Below are 16,131 nucleotides of genomic sequence, written 5' to 3' on the forward strand. Positions count from 1 at the left end.
GTTTCAATTCTGATAGATCTAGTTAGCTTGCCGTATAGTAGGCTGTTGGCCTTAATAAAGAGCTGCTGGCCTGCCCAGTGATTACTGATTAGAAGCAAAATAAACTATAAATGATTACACGTGACACATGCAGCTTCCAACTAATTAAATTAAACTAAGCTAGTTATGAACTTCAACATCTATCTTCTTTTAATTTAATTGCGTGAATTAAGGAGAACACAATCTGTACTGTAAGTCAAGTACAGAAAATACAAAATATTTGCAAAACAATCTGATCTGGAATTCTGGATGGATCACAAGGGACTTCCCAAAAACACGTACCAACCTTGTTAACTAACAAATTAATTAAAACACGTACTGCTTAACTGGATATTAATCTTGCTTTCCTCAAGGCTCCGGCTTCTATGCCATATACCACCTCTGTCATTAACTCTACTAACTACACCTTATTTTTAGTTGACTTTTTCATATTATATACTCCGGTATTATAAAGTGATAGTGTTTTTAAGTGTTCACTTCATCACTACTTATTTAAGATAGTGCTCATAGTCATTAATTAGTCGCAAGAAAATGCTATGTGATCTTTAATGTTTACATATATTAAATATAATAGAAAATAATTACTCCATATATATGCTATATCGAATTTAATTACAGACCTTGAGCAATAGCAGACATGGATGAGCAGTAGGGGTGTGCAATACCCGACCCACCCGAAAAACCCGGCCGACCCGTAATCCGAAATTGAGTACGAAACGGGTGTCACTACCCGATTCCATCAACCGACCCGTTAATTGGCTTGAGTGCGGGTGTAGGTTATCGGGTAGGGTTGAGAAATATCCTCCCCGAACCGCCCGAATACCCGATTACATATATACACATATTATATAGATATATATATACGACGTCGTATGATGTGTAATATATATATACTCCTTTGTTCAGAGGGTGCCAACCCTAGGTCATTTGTGCTATTTCTGCGCAGTCGCGACTCGCGACCTCTCCTCTCTTGCTCTTTGTTCTCTTCTCTGAGACTCTGAGAATCTGAGTTCTCTCAATTCTCACTTCTCAGTGATCTCACTTCTCAGTCTCAGTCTCTCTCGAGTCTTTAGTCTTCTACTCGAGTCTTTTGTTCTCTCAACTTTCCGGTGGAACTGTGGAAGCCCTTAACGCCGTTGAAACTGTCGACTTGAAGCCGGTGGAAGCCCTAAAACTCCGGTGAGGCTTTTATCTAAAAAATAGAGAGTAAACTCATTAAAGACTGAGTCTTTGACTCTTTGAGCCGTTTGAGGTATGCCGGAACCCTATTTCATAGATTTTTATTGTTATTGTATATTTGTATTACTGGTGTTGTGGATTTGTGTTTGATATGTGAATATGTGATTCTGTAGTTCTGTTGCTATGCCTTTGATATGTTATTCTGTTATGATATATTGATTACATTGAAAATAGGGTTTGCCCTAATTCAATTTAAGTGTGGAACTGTGGAAGCCCTTAATTATTGCTATGTTTTGATCTGTTATTCTGTTATGATATACTGATTACATTGAAATTAGGGTTTGCCCTAATTCAATTTAAGTGTGGAACTGTGGAAGCCCTTAATTATTGCTATGCTTTGATGAGTTTGATCTGCTATTCTGTTATGATATACAGATTACATTGAAATTAGGGTTTGCCCTAATTCAATTTAAGTGTGGAAGCCCTATTAGCCCCTAAATGATGAACTTTCTAACTTTGTAAGTTCTGAAATAAAAAATAAGTTTATGGAATTTATGGACCCTTAAATCAGTTAAATGTGTACCTCAGTATCTGTGTTTGTGTACCTCAGTATATGTTTTTGACTGTATGAGTCTAGCTGTATAACTATAAGTGTATAACCACACTATACTGACTTGATCTTTTTTTCCATACTGATTTCTAATACACATCTCATTTGTAAAGATGGAGAGTATTAGTTTGTCTGGGCAACCTCCTCCTATACTATCTAGTGAGGAACTTACTGGGGTGGAAGCAGAAGCTGTGGAGAGAAATCAATCTCAGCAGCAAAATGTGCCTCCTCCTCAATCTGTTCCTTCAAAAAAAAAGAAAGGAGGTTGAAACCAGATCCCCGGTATGGGATCATTTTGAGAAGGTCAAAGACAGTAATGGAGTGGTTATGCATGCAAGGTGTATTTATTGTGCAAAATTATATGGTGGTCAGTCAAAAAAGCATGGCACATCTTCCTTAAGGCATCATATGCTTAACTGCCTAAAGAATCCTCACTCCAAAGATGTTAGACAATCTCTGCTAACATTTCAGCCTGTGGTTAGTCCTAGTCCAGAGACGGGGGTTAATGTGGGGGTCTTAACTACTTGGGTGTTCAATCAAGATGCAATTAGGAGGGCCCTAGCAGAAATGATACTCATTGATGAGCTTCCTTTCAGATTTGTAGAGGGGCAGGGGTTTAGAAAATTTATTCTTGTTGCATGTCCTAGATTTAAGATCCCATCTAGATGGACTATAAGTAGGGATATTTATCAGATTTTTTCTGATGAGAGGGTAAATCTGAAGAAACTGTTTAGGACTTCCTGCCAAAGAGTTAGTATCACAACTGATACTTGGACTTCTGTCCAAAGGATAAACTATATGTGCATCACTGCACATTTTATAGATAACCAATGGAAGCTACACAAAAAGATCATATCATTTGTCCCTGTCACCTCACATAGGGGGGAATACATTGCCAAAGCCTTAGAAACTTGTCTTCTAGAGTGGGGGCTAAAAAATATATTCACTGTGACTGTTGACAATGCCTCTAGTAATGACACTGTTATGGGTTTCTTCAAAAAGAAGTTGCTGTCTTGGGGGGTTTCTTCTGTGAAATGCAATTATGTGCACATGAGATGCATTGCACATGTCTTAAATTTGATTGTCCAGGATGGGTTAAAGGATGTAGACAGTTCTGTAAAGAAGGTGAGGGATGCAGTTAGATATGTGAGAAATTCTCCTGCTAGGCTAAAAAAATTCAGGGACCTTGCTGATTTAATAGGGGTGGAAGCCAAGTCTAGTTTGACTCTTGATGTACCAACTAGATGGAACTCAACCTACTTGATGCTTAAGAATGCAGTCACATATCAAAAGGTATTTGATGCCTATGAAGAAAATGATAGTTCATTCTCCACTGATTTAGGTGAATTTGTCCCAGATTTTATGGATTGGTATTCTGTTGAGCATATGGTGAAGTTGCTTAAATGTTTTTATGAGATGACCCTAAGGATTTCTGGTTCTCTGTATGTGACTGCCAATAATTTCTTCTCTGAAATTTCTGACTTGTCTTGCATGCTGTCTGAAATGGTGGAAGCTGAATCTGCCTCTGTTAATCTGATGGGTTTAAATATGAAAACGAAGTTTGAGAAATATTGGGGTGATCCTGATAAAATGAATGCCATAATTTTTTATGCAAATATATTGGATCCAAGGGATAAAATTGCATACATGCCATACCAGTTCACACAACTGTATGGTGATGAAAAGGGAGAATCTTGTTTCAAAAATGTTTTAACTGGTCTGAAGAATTTGTTTGATGACTATGTGCATGGTTCATCTGCCAGTGTTGATTCTGCTACTGCTGTCACTGGTACATCCCAGTCCCACTCTCAATCTGTCACCGTTGGTAGACCACAGTCTAAACTGAAATCTCAGTTAAAAAAGCAAAGAGCAGAGAGTGGTGAGTTGGGAGGCAAAAAAACTGAGCTGGAAATCTAAGTGAGGAAATTGTGGAGGATGAAAATCCTGATTTTGACATTTTAAATTGGTGGAAGATCAATACTAGTAGGTTTCCTATCCTCTCCCAATTTGCTAGGGATGTTCTTGCTATTCCCATTTCAACTGTAGCCTCTGAATCTGCTTTTAGCACTAGTGGGAGAGTGCTAGATGCATTTAGGAGTTCATTAACTCCTAGAATAGTGGAAGCACTTGTGTGTGCCCAAGATTGGATGAGGTTGCCAAATCAACCCATCTCAGCAGAAGAAAATCTAGATGAAGTAGAGAGATTAGAAACAGGTAACTACTAACTACTAAACTACTAGTTAACTTCATTTTCATTAGATAATTTTTAAAATCTGATTGTCTCATTTTTTGTTTGCAGAACTGGTGAGTGGCAGTGGAGCTGGGAGCAGTGAAGTTGGTTTATCACTTCCCACAATTGCTGTAACTAGCCTACTCCTCTTAAGCCTTAACTTATTCATTTATTCTTGTCTTTTTTGTTCAATTGACTTGGTTTGAACTGTAAGGTGTTGGAAACTTGGACAGTTGCCAATTGGCAAAATGGCAAGTGGCTGGGCAACTATTATTTGTTGCTGCCATTTTGCAATTTGCCAGTTTGGACTGTTGGAACTTGGAACTCTGAGGCAAGAACAAATGGATAATTTGCAAGTTGCAACAGGTTTGAATGTTAGGACTTAGGAGTCCTAAGTTGATGGTATCATGGTAATAATGTATCTCTCACTCTCTTGTCTCTGCTGCCTCTCTGAATTTATGTTTATCTCTCTACTTCTATCCTTGGCAATGATGATGTTTCCACCAATAGTCTGGAAAAAAAAAGGCTATGGGTTGGTATGTTGCACTGAGTAGTGGGTATAACTCAACTACTCAAGTAGCAATTTGCCTCATTCCTTGTTTTGACATGAAAGCTAAAGCATGCTGAGCCATTCCTTGTGTTTAAACAGTGCACTTTTTAATTTTCATTATGATTTATTAATTGTGAGTTGTGACTTGTGAGTTGTGACTGATTTGTTTAAGTTATAACTTTTCATTAGGAGGAAGATGACTGATTTGTTTAAGTTATAACTTTTCATTAGGAGGAAGATGAGGAATAGCAGATTAGCAGATTCACTATGTGTAGTTGTACATTTCTACTTCAGTTTTTGAGATTCACTATGTGTAGTTGTACATTTCTACTTCAGTTTTTGGATTTTTGTCAGTTACCTTCACAGAATATCAGCTACACTTAGTTCAGTACTTCAGTTAGTTGGTTACTTGATGCCCCTAGTTGGCAAAGATTGGACAATTTGGTGATTGGAGTCACTTATTATGTAATTTTGTAGTTTGTTACTTCTGCAAAATATGTAATTATGTAGTTTACTTAGTTAATTTGTCACTTAATTTTGTATATTTGCAGTTGTAACTTGTAAAATGGCCATATGGTTTAACTAGGTCACTTATTTTAGTTATTTACTAAGTTATTTTGTCCTTTAAGTCTTAAACTTGTATAATGTACTTTTGTAATTTATTATATTTGATGAAAATCAGTGTTATTTTTTTATTTCCGAAATTATTACGAAAACCGCAATACCCGACTGAAACCGAACTTTAAAAAACCGAGTGGATTTTCGATAATTATATGGCGGTTAGGGTACTAAAATTGTTAACCGTTAACCGAATNATTATATGGCGGTTAGGGTACTAAAATTGTTAACCGTTAACCGAATGGTTTCCATCTTTGTATAACCAAACTGCCCATACCCGACCGATGCACAGGCCTAATGAGCAGTAATGTGAAAAAAGAAAAGGAAGAAGATAAGCAGCGGATGATAAAAGATGAAGAAAGGGATTGTGTAGTCTATTTTCTGTATATCACATAGTCTGTTATATATGTACAATGGAAGTAAAGCAATTCTAACTAATTGTTGTTAAAGTTGAAACAAAACAACTGCTAAAGTCTAACAAAAGATAGAACTACTTCTAACTGAGCAGATTATCTCTTTGCATGCTCTGCACGGGCTTGACTTGTATCTGCATTCTTTGATATGCCCCGCAAGTTGGAACATACACATTATTGTGAATGCCCAACTTGGAAATGAAAGAAAGAAAAGAACCAGGAGGATGGAGTTTGGTAAAAACATCAGCTAGTCGTTGCTCTGATCTATAGGAACATGAAGGAGCTTAAGGAACCTCTTCTGCAGGTTCTCCTTAACTAGGTGACAGTCAAGCTCAATGTGTTTTGTACGCTCATGAAACACCGAATTTTCAGCAATGGCAATGGCGGAATTACTGTCAGAGAACAAAATTAGAGGAGAAGCAGGTTGCACACCCAAATCTTAGAGTAGGAAACTAAGCCATTGAAGTTCACAAGTTGTTGCAGCAATGGCTCTATATATACTCTGCTTTTGAGGATGATCTAGATACAGTAGGCTGCTTCTTTGCTTTCCAAGAAATAAGAGAATAGTCTAAAAATACAATATCTTGTCACAAACCTTCTAGTGTCAAGGTAGGCTGCCCAATCAGAATCACTAAAGCCTTTTATGACCAGGGTGGAAGAAGCCTAATAAAACAACCCTTGTCCAGGAGAGCTGACTTGATGTACCTCAAGACTCTGTGAGCAGCTAGTTGGTGAAACTCTATAAGTTGATCCATGAACTGTGAAAGTTATTGCGTGGCAAAGGAGATATCTGGTCTGGTAATTGTTAGATAAATCAGTTTCCCAACGATACTCGGGTATGTGGCAGGGTCAGGGATGAGAGTGCTATCACCTTTGTGCAATTTGACTAAGGGAACCATGGAGTTGTGTACGGATCTTCTTTCAAGGAAACTAGTGTCTTCTAGGACTTCGAGGGCATATTTCCTTTGAAACAAATTGATGCCGGACTTGCTTCTCGCAATTTCTAACCTGAGAAAATACTTGGCAATCCCTAGATCTTTGATCATGAAGGTGATCTTTTATGTTCTGTATCTAAACTTCACTATTGCTTGCCAACAAGATGTCATCTACATATACTAGTAGAGCAATAAAAGAGTCACCCGTGCCAGGAATTAAATACAATCTTGAGCAATGAATTTCGTTGTCAACTTGAGGTTCCATTGTGTGCTAGCTTGCTTAAGTCCATATAAGGATTTCTTAAGTCAACAAACATGATCAGATTTAGTAGGGGTGCAGCCTGGGGGTGGTGTCATGTATACCTCTTCATTTAGATTCCCATACAAAAAGGCATTGTTGACATCTAATGGTGCAAGAACCAGCCTTTGACAGCGGCCACAGCAAGTAGAGTCCTTATGATTATTGTTAATTTTGCTATTGGACTAAAAGTTCCAATGTAGTCTAATCTGGGAGTTTGAGTGTACCATTTGACTACAAATCTAGCCTTGTAGCGTTTAATGCTACCATCTGGATTGCCGATTGTGTTTCACTTTGTACACCCATTTACACCCCCACTGACTTCTTAGATAGGAGTAAATCCATGAAATCCCATGTATGGTTGGCCTCTAGAGTTGCAATTTCAGTATCCATTGTCATTTTCCAACCAGGGTCAAGGGTGTATAACAGTTTCTTAGTATGATGGTGGTTCTTTAACTGATGAAACATTCACAAAAAAGACTTTGTGGCTTGAGATAGGTTAGAATAGGACAGAACATTTGAGAGAGTATGTGGACTAGATGTTTTATGATGTGAAGGACAAGCATAATCTTCAAGGTATGATGGTCTAATTCTTTGTTTGGAGAATCTTCTAAGTGTTGGTTTAGGAGGTGTAGAATGCACACTATGTTAGTCCTAAGTGGACCAGTGTTTATTGTCATTTCAGTACTGTAGTCTTGAGCACGTCGTAGACACAGAATCAGTTGAATGAAACGGCTATCATTTCTTTTTATTAAAAAAATGATACTGTTTTGAACCATGATCCACTATATTATGATTGGGCAAAGTGTGGGCCAAAAACAAATAATATAAAATTTCAGTGACTACAATATAGTTCACCCAATATTACTAGGTCATAATATAATATTACCAAAAAAAAAAAAACCTCTGCTAAAGAGTTCCCGTCATGGCTCCGTTTTATCGGTTTGTCACAACAAAAACCATTTTTCTGAGACACTGAACCGATCGGCGCAGGTTTCAGAAATGCTCCCGACCGTCGTCTTCCTCCTCCTACTCCGCCTCCTCGCCACCGCCACAGTCACCATCTCCGCCCCTATTTTGGGATTGGACTCCTTTCTTGCTCAGCAATCCAGAGTTGACCCTCAAGCCACCAATGACTCCTTCCTTTCCCTACCTTCCTATCTGAAGAAAACTCTCTCCCAAGCCTCCACTCAACAGCCGGCCACCATCGCCGCCCTCCTTTCCCTCCAAGTCTCCGTCCCAATCACCGTCAAGCTGGTGGGGACCACCTTCACCTCTTCCTCTCCCGCCACTCTCTCCTCCTTCATCTCTTCCGCCGTCTCCTTCGATCACTACCAAGTAATCTCTCCTTTCACCACTCAGCCCTCTCACCATCTCTCTATCTCCCATTCTCTCCACCCAGAAGTCTCTCTCGCCCCTTCTTCGCTCGCCGCGCATCTCTCCGAAACCCTAAAATCCCAAATCGCCTCCTCCTCCTCTTCCAGTTTCCGATCCCAACTCGCCTCGGTTCCGTACTCCATTACCGACCAGATTATTAAACAAGACTTCGAGAAGGAGAAGCCGATTAGCGGAATTTACATTTATATCCTCAATTTGGGCGCCCAATCCAAACCCTACGCTTATAGCTACACCCATGGCGATTCTTCTCCGGCTTTTACCAAGTGCTTAGGCAGCATTTGGACCGGGAAAGACCGGTATATCTGGATCGATTTAGGCGCCGGTCCGGTCGAGTACGGACCGGCTCTCTCCGGTGATGGACTTATGCCGAGAGGAGAGTTTCATCCATTGGCTTCCCTTCACGGCCGCCCTAAGTCCCAAAGGGCAATGCTTTCCGATTTAGCCTCATTGGTTTGGAGTGCTTATCAGGTTCTTCTTGTTCCCTCCTTGAGAATTCCTATCCCTTTTGAGAATTCATTGATAGTTGAGTTTATACACATAAATGGTTCCCCGGATAGTAAAGATAGCTTTGGATTGGATTGGAAATCAATAGAGAGGACTTTTATGGATGAAGCAAGTGATAGTGGATTATTGTTGGGTGATCAATCTTTAAGCTTTAAGAAATATGAGGTGAAATTAGCGGAGTGCTCGATATGTTCTTTTGCCATTTCTAGGGCAACTACTTCGTACACTTCTAGGTATTTATTCGATAACTACACTCTGATTGTTAGTGAGTACCTGGACTCGAAGCGCTTGCACCAGACTTTGTCGGAATCTGCTGAGGAGTTTAGGAGGGTGGCGAAGCTTCCCCAAGAAGACTTTGGGAGGGTTCTTCCCGTGTATGTTTTTGATCTGGATATCAGCATGATTTTGTTGCTCGATCGGTATCATCAGACGGTGGCTTTTAAAGATATGGTTATTGCGGTGAGGACGAAGAGTAGCCAGGCCGTGAGCGATTATAGTTGTAATGGACGCCATGTTTTTACCCAGACTCGTGAACTGGAGAGACCCCTTGTTGGTTCCATTTTGCAGAGTATGTGGGGAGTGTCCCCGACGCATTTGCTGTGGAGCCCTAAGCACAATACTACTCTTGTGGACTATACGTGGAGTGTTGGGCAGACGCCGTTTGGGCCCTTTTCGGAAATTTCATCGCTGTCCTTTGTACAGAAGGATGCTGCTAGAAGGAATGTTCTTTTGACGTCATTGAACTATAGTCTCATGAGTGCTATTGACGTCATTGAATCCATTGCTTCACATGGCGGGGAGAGGAAAGTCCTTAAGCATAATCAGCTTCCCGAGTTCATCCAACGGTGGAATTTGTTCAAGTACAAGCTGGATAAAACAGTTTCTGCTTTGTCACATTTTGATTTTGAGATGGCATTATATTACCTAAGGTCGTCAGATCATGATATATATGCCATTCACTCTCTTCTTTATCATGCTTCCCAAGATTTGGAGGCATCGCTCGTCTGCTTTAAGGACCCTCCGTTTCCATGGATGTCGGTTTCTATGTCTCTTGGGGTTTTAATTGGTTTTCTCTATATTATTGCAAAGAGGGACAAGTTATTTCGGAACAAGAGAAAACAGTTTTAGAGCATCAGGTTTGGTAATATGACGGCTGTTTTGAAATCTTGACTTCAGTGGTCAGAAAGAGGTACCTCAGTTTTCACTAGCGTTTTTCTTTTATGTATATGTATGTGCTTACTATTCCTTATGAATGTAAGTTTCATGCCTTTCTGGCCTTCCCATTTGGGTTGCCTTGTAAACAATCTTGAAGCAAAATATTAAATGGCCTTTCTTACTCAAATAGGTTCTGAATCCAAAAACAATATGTGTGCTTGTTTAATGGATGGGATAATGGAATAAAATGATGAAGAAACTTGAAAGCACTTGGCATGGATTGCTAATTGGGTTGTATTCACATTTCCCAGGATTTATATAGACATCATCAAGTATTAAATTGCCTTAGAGGTGAAGGGGGGAACTTGGGAGATGGGATCTCTGTAGTCTAACTTAGGCTGTGTAGCTTCTGTTTCTTTCATGGCTATTTGCGGCTGCGGCTAGGCACTCTACTCTTTGATGATTATTGGCTGTTAAGATGTTCTAAAATCTCACATTCACTCTCCTTTATAACTACTGACACATACTCTTTGATGATTATTGGCTGTTAAGATGTTCTAAAATCTCACATTCACTCTCCTTTATAACTACTGACACTTCATAGTCACCATGTTTAAAAGTTAGAAGCATTAACCCCCCATTCATTACTTTTGGTGTAAAGGATAACTCTCAACTAGCTTTTCCGAAATTTGGGCAGGGTGCAGTGATTGTGAAACACGTCCCTAAAAAGCATTTCCTTTTTAGAGTTTCAGCAAAGAAAACATGTCTAAAATGCAGTATTCACAAAAGCATTTGCTAACAATTATGACTCACGCCCCCCGAACTTATCGTAGTGATTCGTCACCTGACTTGATATCACTACTAAAGGTAATAGTACAAAGGAACGGATGAAACTGATTACACAACTCGCAATTTATCTCTGCAATGGCTAAAAATCATATTCACCCATCCTCAAGTCCAAGTTATAGGGTCTCAATCACTCACTCTCATGGATGTATGAACAGAAGTTGTAAGATTGATTCAACATCAACCTGGCACCTGTACCTAGTTATTTTCTTGAGTCTTGTAGCAGAATTCCTTTAGCACAAGCTCTTTTATACTTTGTATCAACAAGTGTGAGTATGTTGTTTACAAAATTTATCGTTTCCAACTCTATTTAAGAACAAATGTCTGACGACTAGGGACCTATTTATGGAACAAGATTGGTCCAACTGCAGCTTTAAAATCATCATAAAATCTTTGCTCTGAGAACAAAGAAGCTCGCCTCCTTGCAGCTGCAGCCATCTCCAGCCTTTCTGAACTCGACATCTTAACGATTTCAATAATGGCACTCGCATATTCTTGCACATCTTGTGCCAGAAACCCAGTCTGCTTTCCATCTTGAGGTAATACAATGTCCATCTTTGGGCCAGCAGATCTATTAGCTGACAAGAATAAGAAAATTGGTAATTGGAAAGTGGGCTTCATATGTATATGTTCAAGGTTGCAGAAGTCACTAGGCGCTAGTCAGACGGCAGCGGGCACCTAACACCTAGAACGCCTAGGTGGCCGAGTAAAGTAATAATAATAATAATAATAATAATAATAATAATAATAAAGTGTAGCTGCCCTAAAAAAACACTTGGCTGAGTTAGGTGCCGACTTGGCGAAGTCGGGCGCCTAATTGGCCAACTAACTAAAAGGCGCCTAGGGGTGAAATCCCCTCGGCCTAGAGGTGCCTAGGCCGATTTCTACAACACTGTATTTGTTATAAGGAAATACTCGAGCACCACACAAAAAATAGGAACCAACCAATCGGTATGGCGCCTGCAGCCATGTACTCCACAATGCATATGCCAAAGTGCTCATCTATCATGGTATGTATACCAGCAACCGCACCGCCTAAAAGCCTCACCAGATCACTGCAGCACCATAAAAAATGAATTAATGATTGGCACCGGCTTACTAAAGAAAATCAACTAAGAAATACACTTTCAAAAAGTGAAAGCAAATAATAGCTATCAATCAAAAGGAAATAATATGCAGCAAGAAGAGCTGCAGAGATCTTAAACACAATAACCAACCAGCTAACCCAAATACTTGGTGCAAGCAATAGATAATTATAATATATTTTGTGAAATCTTGATCTCTATTACAAATTTTAAAATAGGAAATTGAACAATTTTATCCTCCTATTACTGGTGAGCTAAATCAAACTTTGCAACACAATACTTTAAAATGAAGTTAAAAATGCTTTGAGAGTAAGATAAGTCCTGTATGAGGCAAAGTTTTTGCCTCAAGAAGATCAGATTTTAGTATCGTACTAGTATTATTTAGCAATCAGTAGCATAATATACAGTGTAATGTTCCAAACCTGTACATCACATTCTTGTGAAACTCCACATCATTTTCCACGTTTAATTTTTTAGCCAGGTCCTTCAAATTTTGAAGTCTTTTCTCATCTGCTTCATTTCTGCAACTACCCACAAGTTGGAGCTTGGGCCTTGGTAGGCCTGGTTCTAACTTTTTAATGGCAACAGCCAATGCCTCCAGTTGGAGGGGGTGAGCCTGGTGCATAGCAAACCAATTCAACATTGACTTTAACTTAACTTTTGTGCTTCTCAAAATGTAATTTTAGCCAAAAATGGATACCCTCATTTCATAAGCATTTATTTATATAAGAATCCGCACCTTCTCTGGACGAAATTGAGCTACAGATATAATTTTAGGAGGATCCATTGCCCTTTCAAGAGGGAGCACCTGCATGACAATCAACAAGTCAAGATATCAAGAGTGACATAAGGGTTATAACTAACAATGACAAAAGAGCCTGAATCGCAAAGTAAAAAGACAAACATGTAAACCTGAAGCCCAGAAGTATCACAAGGAGGATACACCCTCCTAGTACGAGATGATATTCCCCAGAGCTTTTCAATATGAGATTGTGTCCATGAGGAATTCACCATTGCAAGATGTGAGCAGGAACCAACAAAACCATACATCCAGCTAAAAATAGTATAATAAATGACTTTGCACCAGGACAATAAGGCACTGTAGGAAAAGAGTTTTGTTAGTGTCATGTGTTAAATCAATTAGAAAAAGCGATCCAGATGTTCCAATCTGATCAAAGCCGTGCCTAAAGCAGATCTTAAAGTCAGTCATTCGCATGCATAAAACTGTATATGAAGAGCTAAAGTAGCTAAGATTCAGAATAGATATATTAGCATATGCAAATGGCACCTCTTAGCAATCAAGGCATCATTATTGTACATAGAGGCCCGAGAATGAACACGTGACAGCATATCCAAACTAATTGTAGGATAATGTGTATAGCACATAACTTTGCAGCCAAAAATCCGGGCAACAGGATAAGTAAAAGCATATCCACTCGTATCTAGATAGTACAGAGGGGTGAACTTGGATAAAGCTTCCCATGAAAGATAGATGGAACCAAAGCTTTGACCAATCATTGTAAATCGAGGGTACGTAGTTTCTTCAATCCACTTTCTCTTATATAGATGGACCACCTAACATAAGATGGTAGGATGTCAATAACATGCAATGTATGATATGATTATATGAAATTTGATTAATCTGTTAATTAACACAGAATTTTATGAGTCACTTAAAAAGAAGATACATTTACACAGAAAATCATAGAGCAAACACTGCTACAGGATACAAGTATCATGCAGCAATTACATGACATCAGAATAGTCAATACCCCATGCTGATACTGCAAATCAATCTTTACAGGGGTTTTTACATCCTCATAATTTTTTTGGTATTCTTGGTTAAAGCTGAAAGCTTTCTTAGTATTAATTTGTGAGTTCTTCACATAAAGGCAACAAGAATTCAAATTTTATTAAAGCAATTTCAAAGATGGTTCCCCGAATCCCTTCCCCACTGTTCAGCTAAAATGAGCAACGTTCAGATAGAACTGTAAGTTTCAGTTTGTAACACCCCCCCCCGCACCACCACCACCACCCCCCCTTCCCCAACCCAATCCCAAAACTTGATTTCAATAACATAATGACCCTATGGTCCTGCTTGGTAAAATAGTTAGCCTTTCATGCAATTTTGGCTTATTTGACTACTATTTGCTGTTTAACTTGGTTAAAAAATCAATACAAATATTTGGTTAATCAGCTTTTTGTAACTCCAAAATGCTAAAATTCACAGCTATAAGCTAACAGTTAATTTATCAATCAGCTTTCTACAATCATCACTAACAGTCATTTCCTAAACAGGGCCTATGGGGTGGCCGTGTCTACAATGCTAAAATTTTGCAAGCATAAATGCAAGATAACTAATAAATATTATCAAAATGCCCAAATTGCATACTATTATTTCTTAATATTGTTACATACCTGAGGATGGTGAAGCAATTTGACACCAAATCGGTCAAAGGCGCGAGCGTTGAGAGTTTGGGGAGTAGCATCATGATCACCGGTGTAAATTACGCAGTTGAGATCAGGGCGTTCGTCTTGGATAGCCTTTACAGCACACCAGAGGACTCGCTCTCCGCCTCCGCCGTCATTGGTGTAAGGGTGGAAGAATCCAACGACTTTCTTCCTGTTCCGCCGCCCACCGAGCACGATTACGGCAAGCCGCAGCACAGGGGCAAGTACTAGCGATATGACTGTGATCAGAGCCCAATTCGCCATTAACCCCAAATTTCTTTTCGATCTAGAGAAGATCCAACTCTGAGAAGCCTATAGATTTCAGCAATAGTATAGAAGTGGAGCCCAATGGACTAATGGGTGTTGCCGTGTTGCGTTCCGGCGAGCCGGCGACCGGAGAAGACGATGAGAATGGAGCGAGGAGGCGAGGGTATATATAGTACCTCTAAACGGCGACATTTCATTTTTAGTACAAGAGTCAAGTAGTCTACTCTCATCTCGAAACACAAATTTAGGAAAGATATCCTAGTTTAATAGTTTTCGTTTTTAATTATTCATTTGTGATTTATAACTTTTTTTAGAGTTTATTATCGAAATGGTCCCTCGACTATTGTGAAATTATCAATTTGGTCCTCGACAATTTTTCGTGCCCAATTGAGTCCCTCGACTTTGAAAATTTTAACCAATTTGGTCCTCCGTTATTTTTGTCGTTAAACATCCGTTAAAACCGGGACCAAATTGGTAATTTTGCTATAGTCAAGGGACAAAATTGGTAATTTTACTATAATCAAGGAACCATTTTAGTGAAAATTTAATTACCAATTTGGTCCCTTGACTATAGCAAAATTATCAATTTGGTCCCGATTTAACGGCAAAATAAACGTAGGACCAAATTGGTTAAAATTTTCAAAGTCGAGGGACTTAATTGGACACGAAAAATTGTTGAGGACCAAATTGATAATTTTGTAATAGTCGAGGGACCATTTCGATAATAAACTCACTTTTTTATTTATACTATTTTTGTTAAAGACATATACAATGCATATTTGAATCCACAAAAATAATTATGCTACATCAAAGTTCACTAATAGATTAGAAAGACGGTAAATAATTGTAACAGTATATAAAAAAATTATAAATTATAAATAAATAGTATATTAAAGGTTTATAAATTATGAAAAAACTTCTTACATATAATGTTTGATGTTGAATTTGGATGTTATTGACTTCAATTTACTTTGCATTGACACCATGTCTCTTCTTGAGGGGCTGAATGATGCCACAATATATTAGTCCCAAAAAAAGCCCCAAACCCTTGGTGATCTCAAGCCAATTGCTCTCTGCAATGTTCTTGATAGGGAATATATATCGGGTATACGTCCCTAAGTATTTGATACGTAAACTGTATACAAGTACATGTGCTAACCCTATAAAAGAGACCTTAACCTTACATGCAAGGGGCTTTTTCCCTCTCCTCCACTCTCTAGAACACCTAATAAGTAGTTCAATCTACACACTCTAGATTATACAAGAACAATGAATAAAATGACTTCTTGAGACTAAATTCTCTGATCTATTCTGTATTCCACTCATATTGTTATACGCTCAAGACGTTGAAGGCAATTTGTATTATCAAAATGGCGCTACCCGTTGGGACCCGGCAAAACAGCCATGTTCCTACATTACAAGCATAAAAAAGGAATAAATGGGGGCGTGATTTGCTGTCTGTTTGCTGCGAATTGAGTATCCGTCGAAGGCCACTCCACTGCCGACGGGAATCCAACGAGGAAGCTGCTGTTGCCACTCCTGTCGGTCTCTCG

The 16,131-nt window shown here is 38.9% G+C and overlaps 3 protein-coding genes across 3 annotated transcripts; 2 read left to right on the top strand and 1 right to left on the bottom strand.

The window, feature by feature from the left end:
- Positions 1-1,941: 1,941 nt before the first annotated feature.
- On the top strand, positions 1,942-4,407 carry LOC115998877 (zinc finger BED domain-containing protein RICESLEEPER 1-like). Its single transcript, XM_031238551.1, has 5 exons — positions 1,942-2,067; positions 2,300-3,707; positions 3,875-4,042; positions 4,128-4,189; positions 4,273-4,407. Exons 1-5 carry the CDS (start codon positions 1,942-1,944, stop codon positions 4,405-4,407), a joined length of 1,899 nt encoding a protein of 632 aa, XP_031094411.1.
- Positions 4,408-7,773: 3,366 nt separating this feature from the next.
- LOC115999701 lies at positions 7,774-10,116 on the top strand. Its single transcript, XM_031239584.1, has one exon. It carries the CDS (start codon positions 7,875-7,877, stop codon positions 9,900-9,902), a length of 2,028 nt encoding a protein of 675 aa, XP_031095444.1. The 5' UTR covers positions 7,774-7,874; the 3' UTR covers positions 9,903-10,116.
- Positions 10,117-10,841: 725 nt separating this feature from the next.
- On the bottom strand, positions 10,842-14,801 carry LOC115997903 (GDP-Man:Man(3)GlcNAc(2)-PP-Dol alpha-1,2-mannosyltransferase). The gene is made up of 7 exons (XM_031237320.1): positions 14,279-14,801; positions 13,149-13,435; positions 12,773-12,959; positions 12,600-12,668; positions 12,283-12,476; positions 11,721-11,830; positions 10,842-11,353 (listed from the first exon to the last, which is right to left on the bottom strand). The coding sequence occupies exons 1-7, from the start codon at positions 14,573-14,575 to the stop codon at positions 11,115-11,117; spliced, it is 1,383 nt and encodes a 460-aa protein (XP_031093180.1). The 5' UTR covers positions 14,576-14,801; the 3' UTR covers positions 10,842-11,114.
- Positions 14,802-16,131: the final 1,330 nt, after the last annotated feature.

The sequence above is a fragment of the Ipomoea triloba genome, chromosome 12, assembly GCF_003576645.1.
Source record: "Ipomoea triloba cultivar NCNSP0323 chromosome 12, ASM357664v1".
Taxonomy (NCBI): Eukaryota; Viridiplantae; Streptophyta; class Magnoliopsida; order Solanales; family Convolvulaceae; genus Ipomoea; species Ipomoea triloba.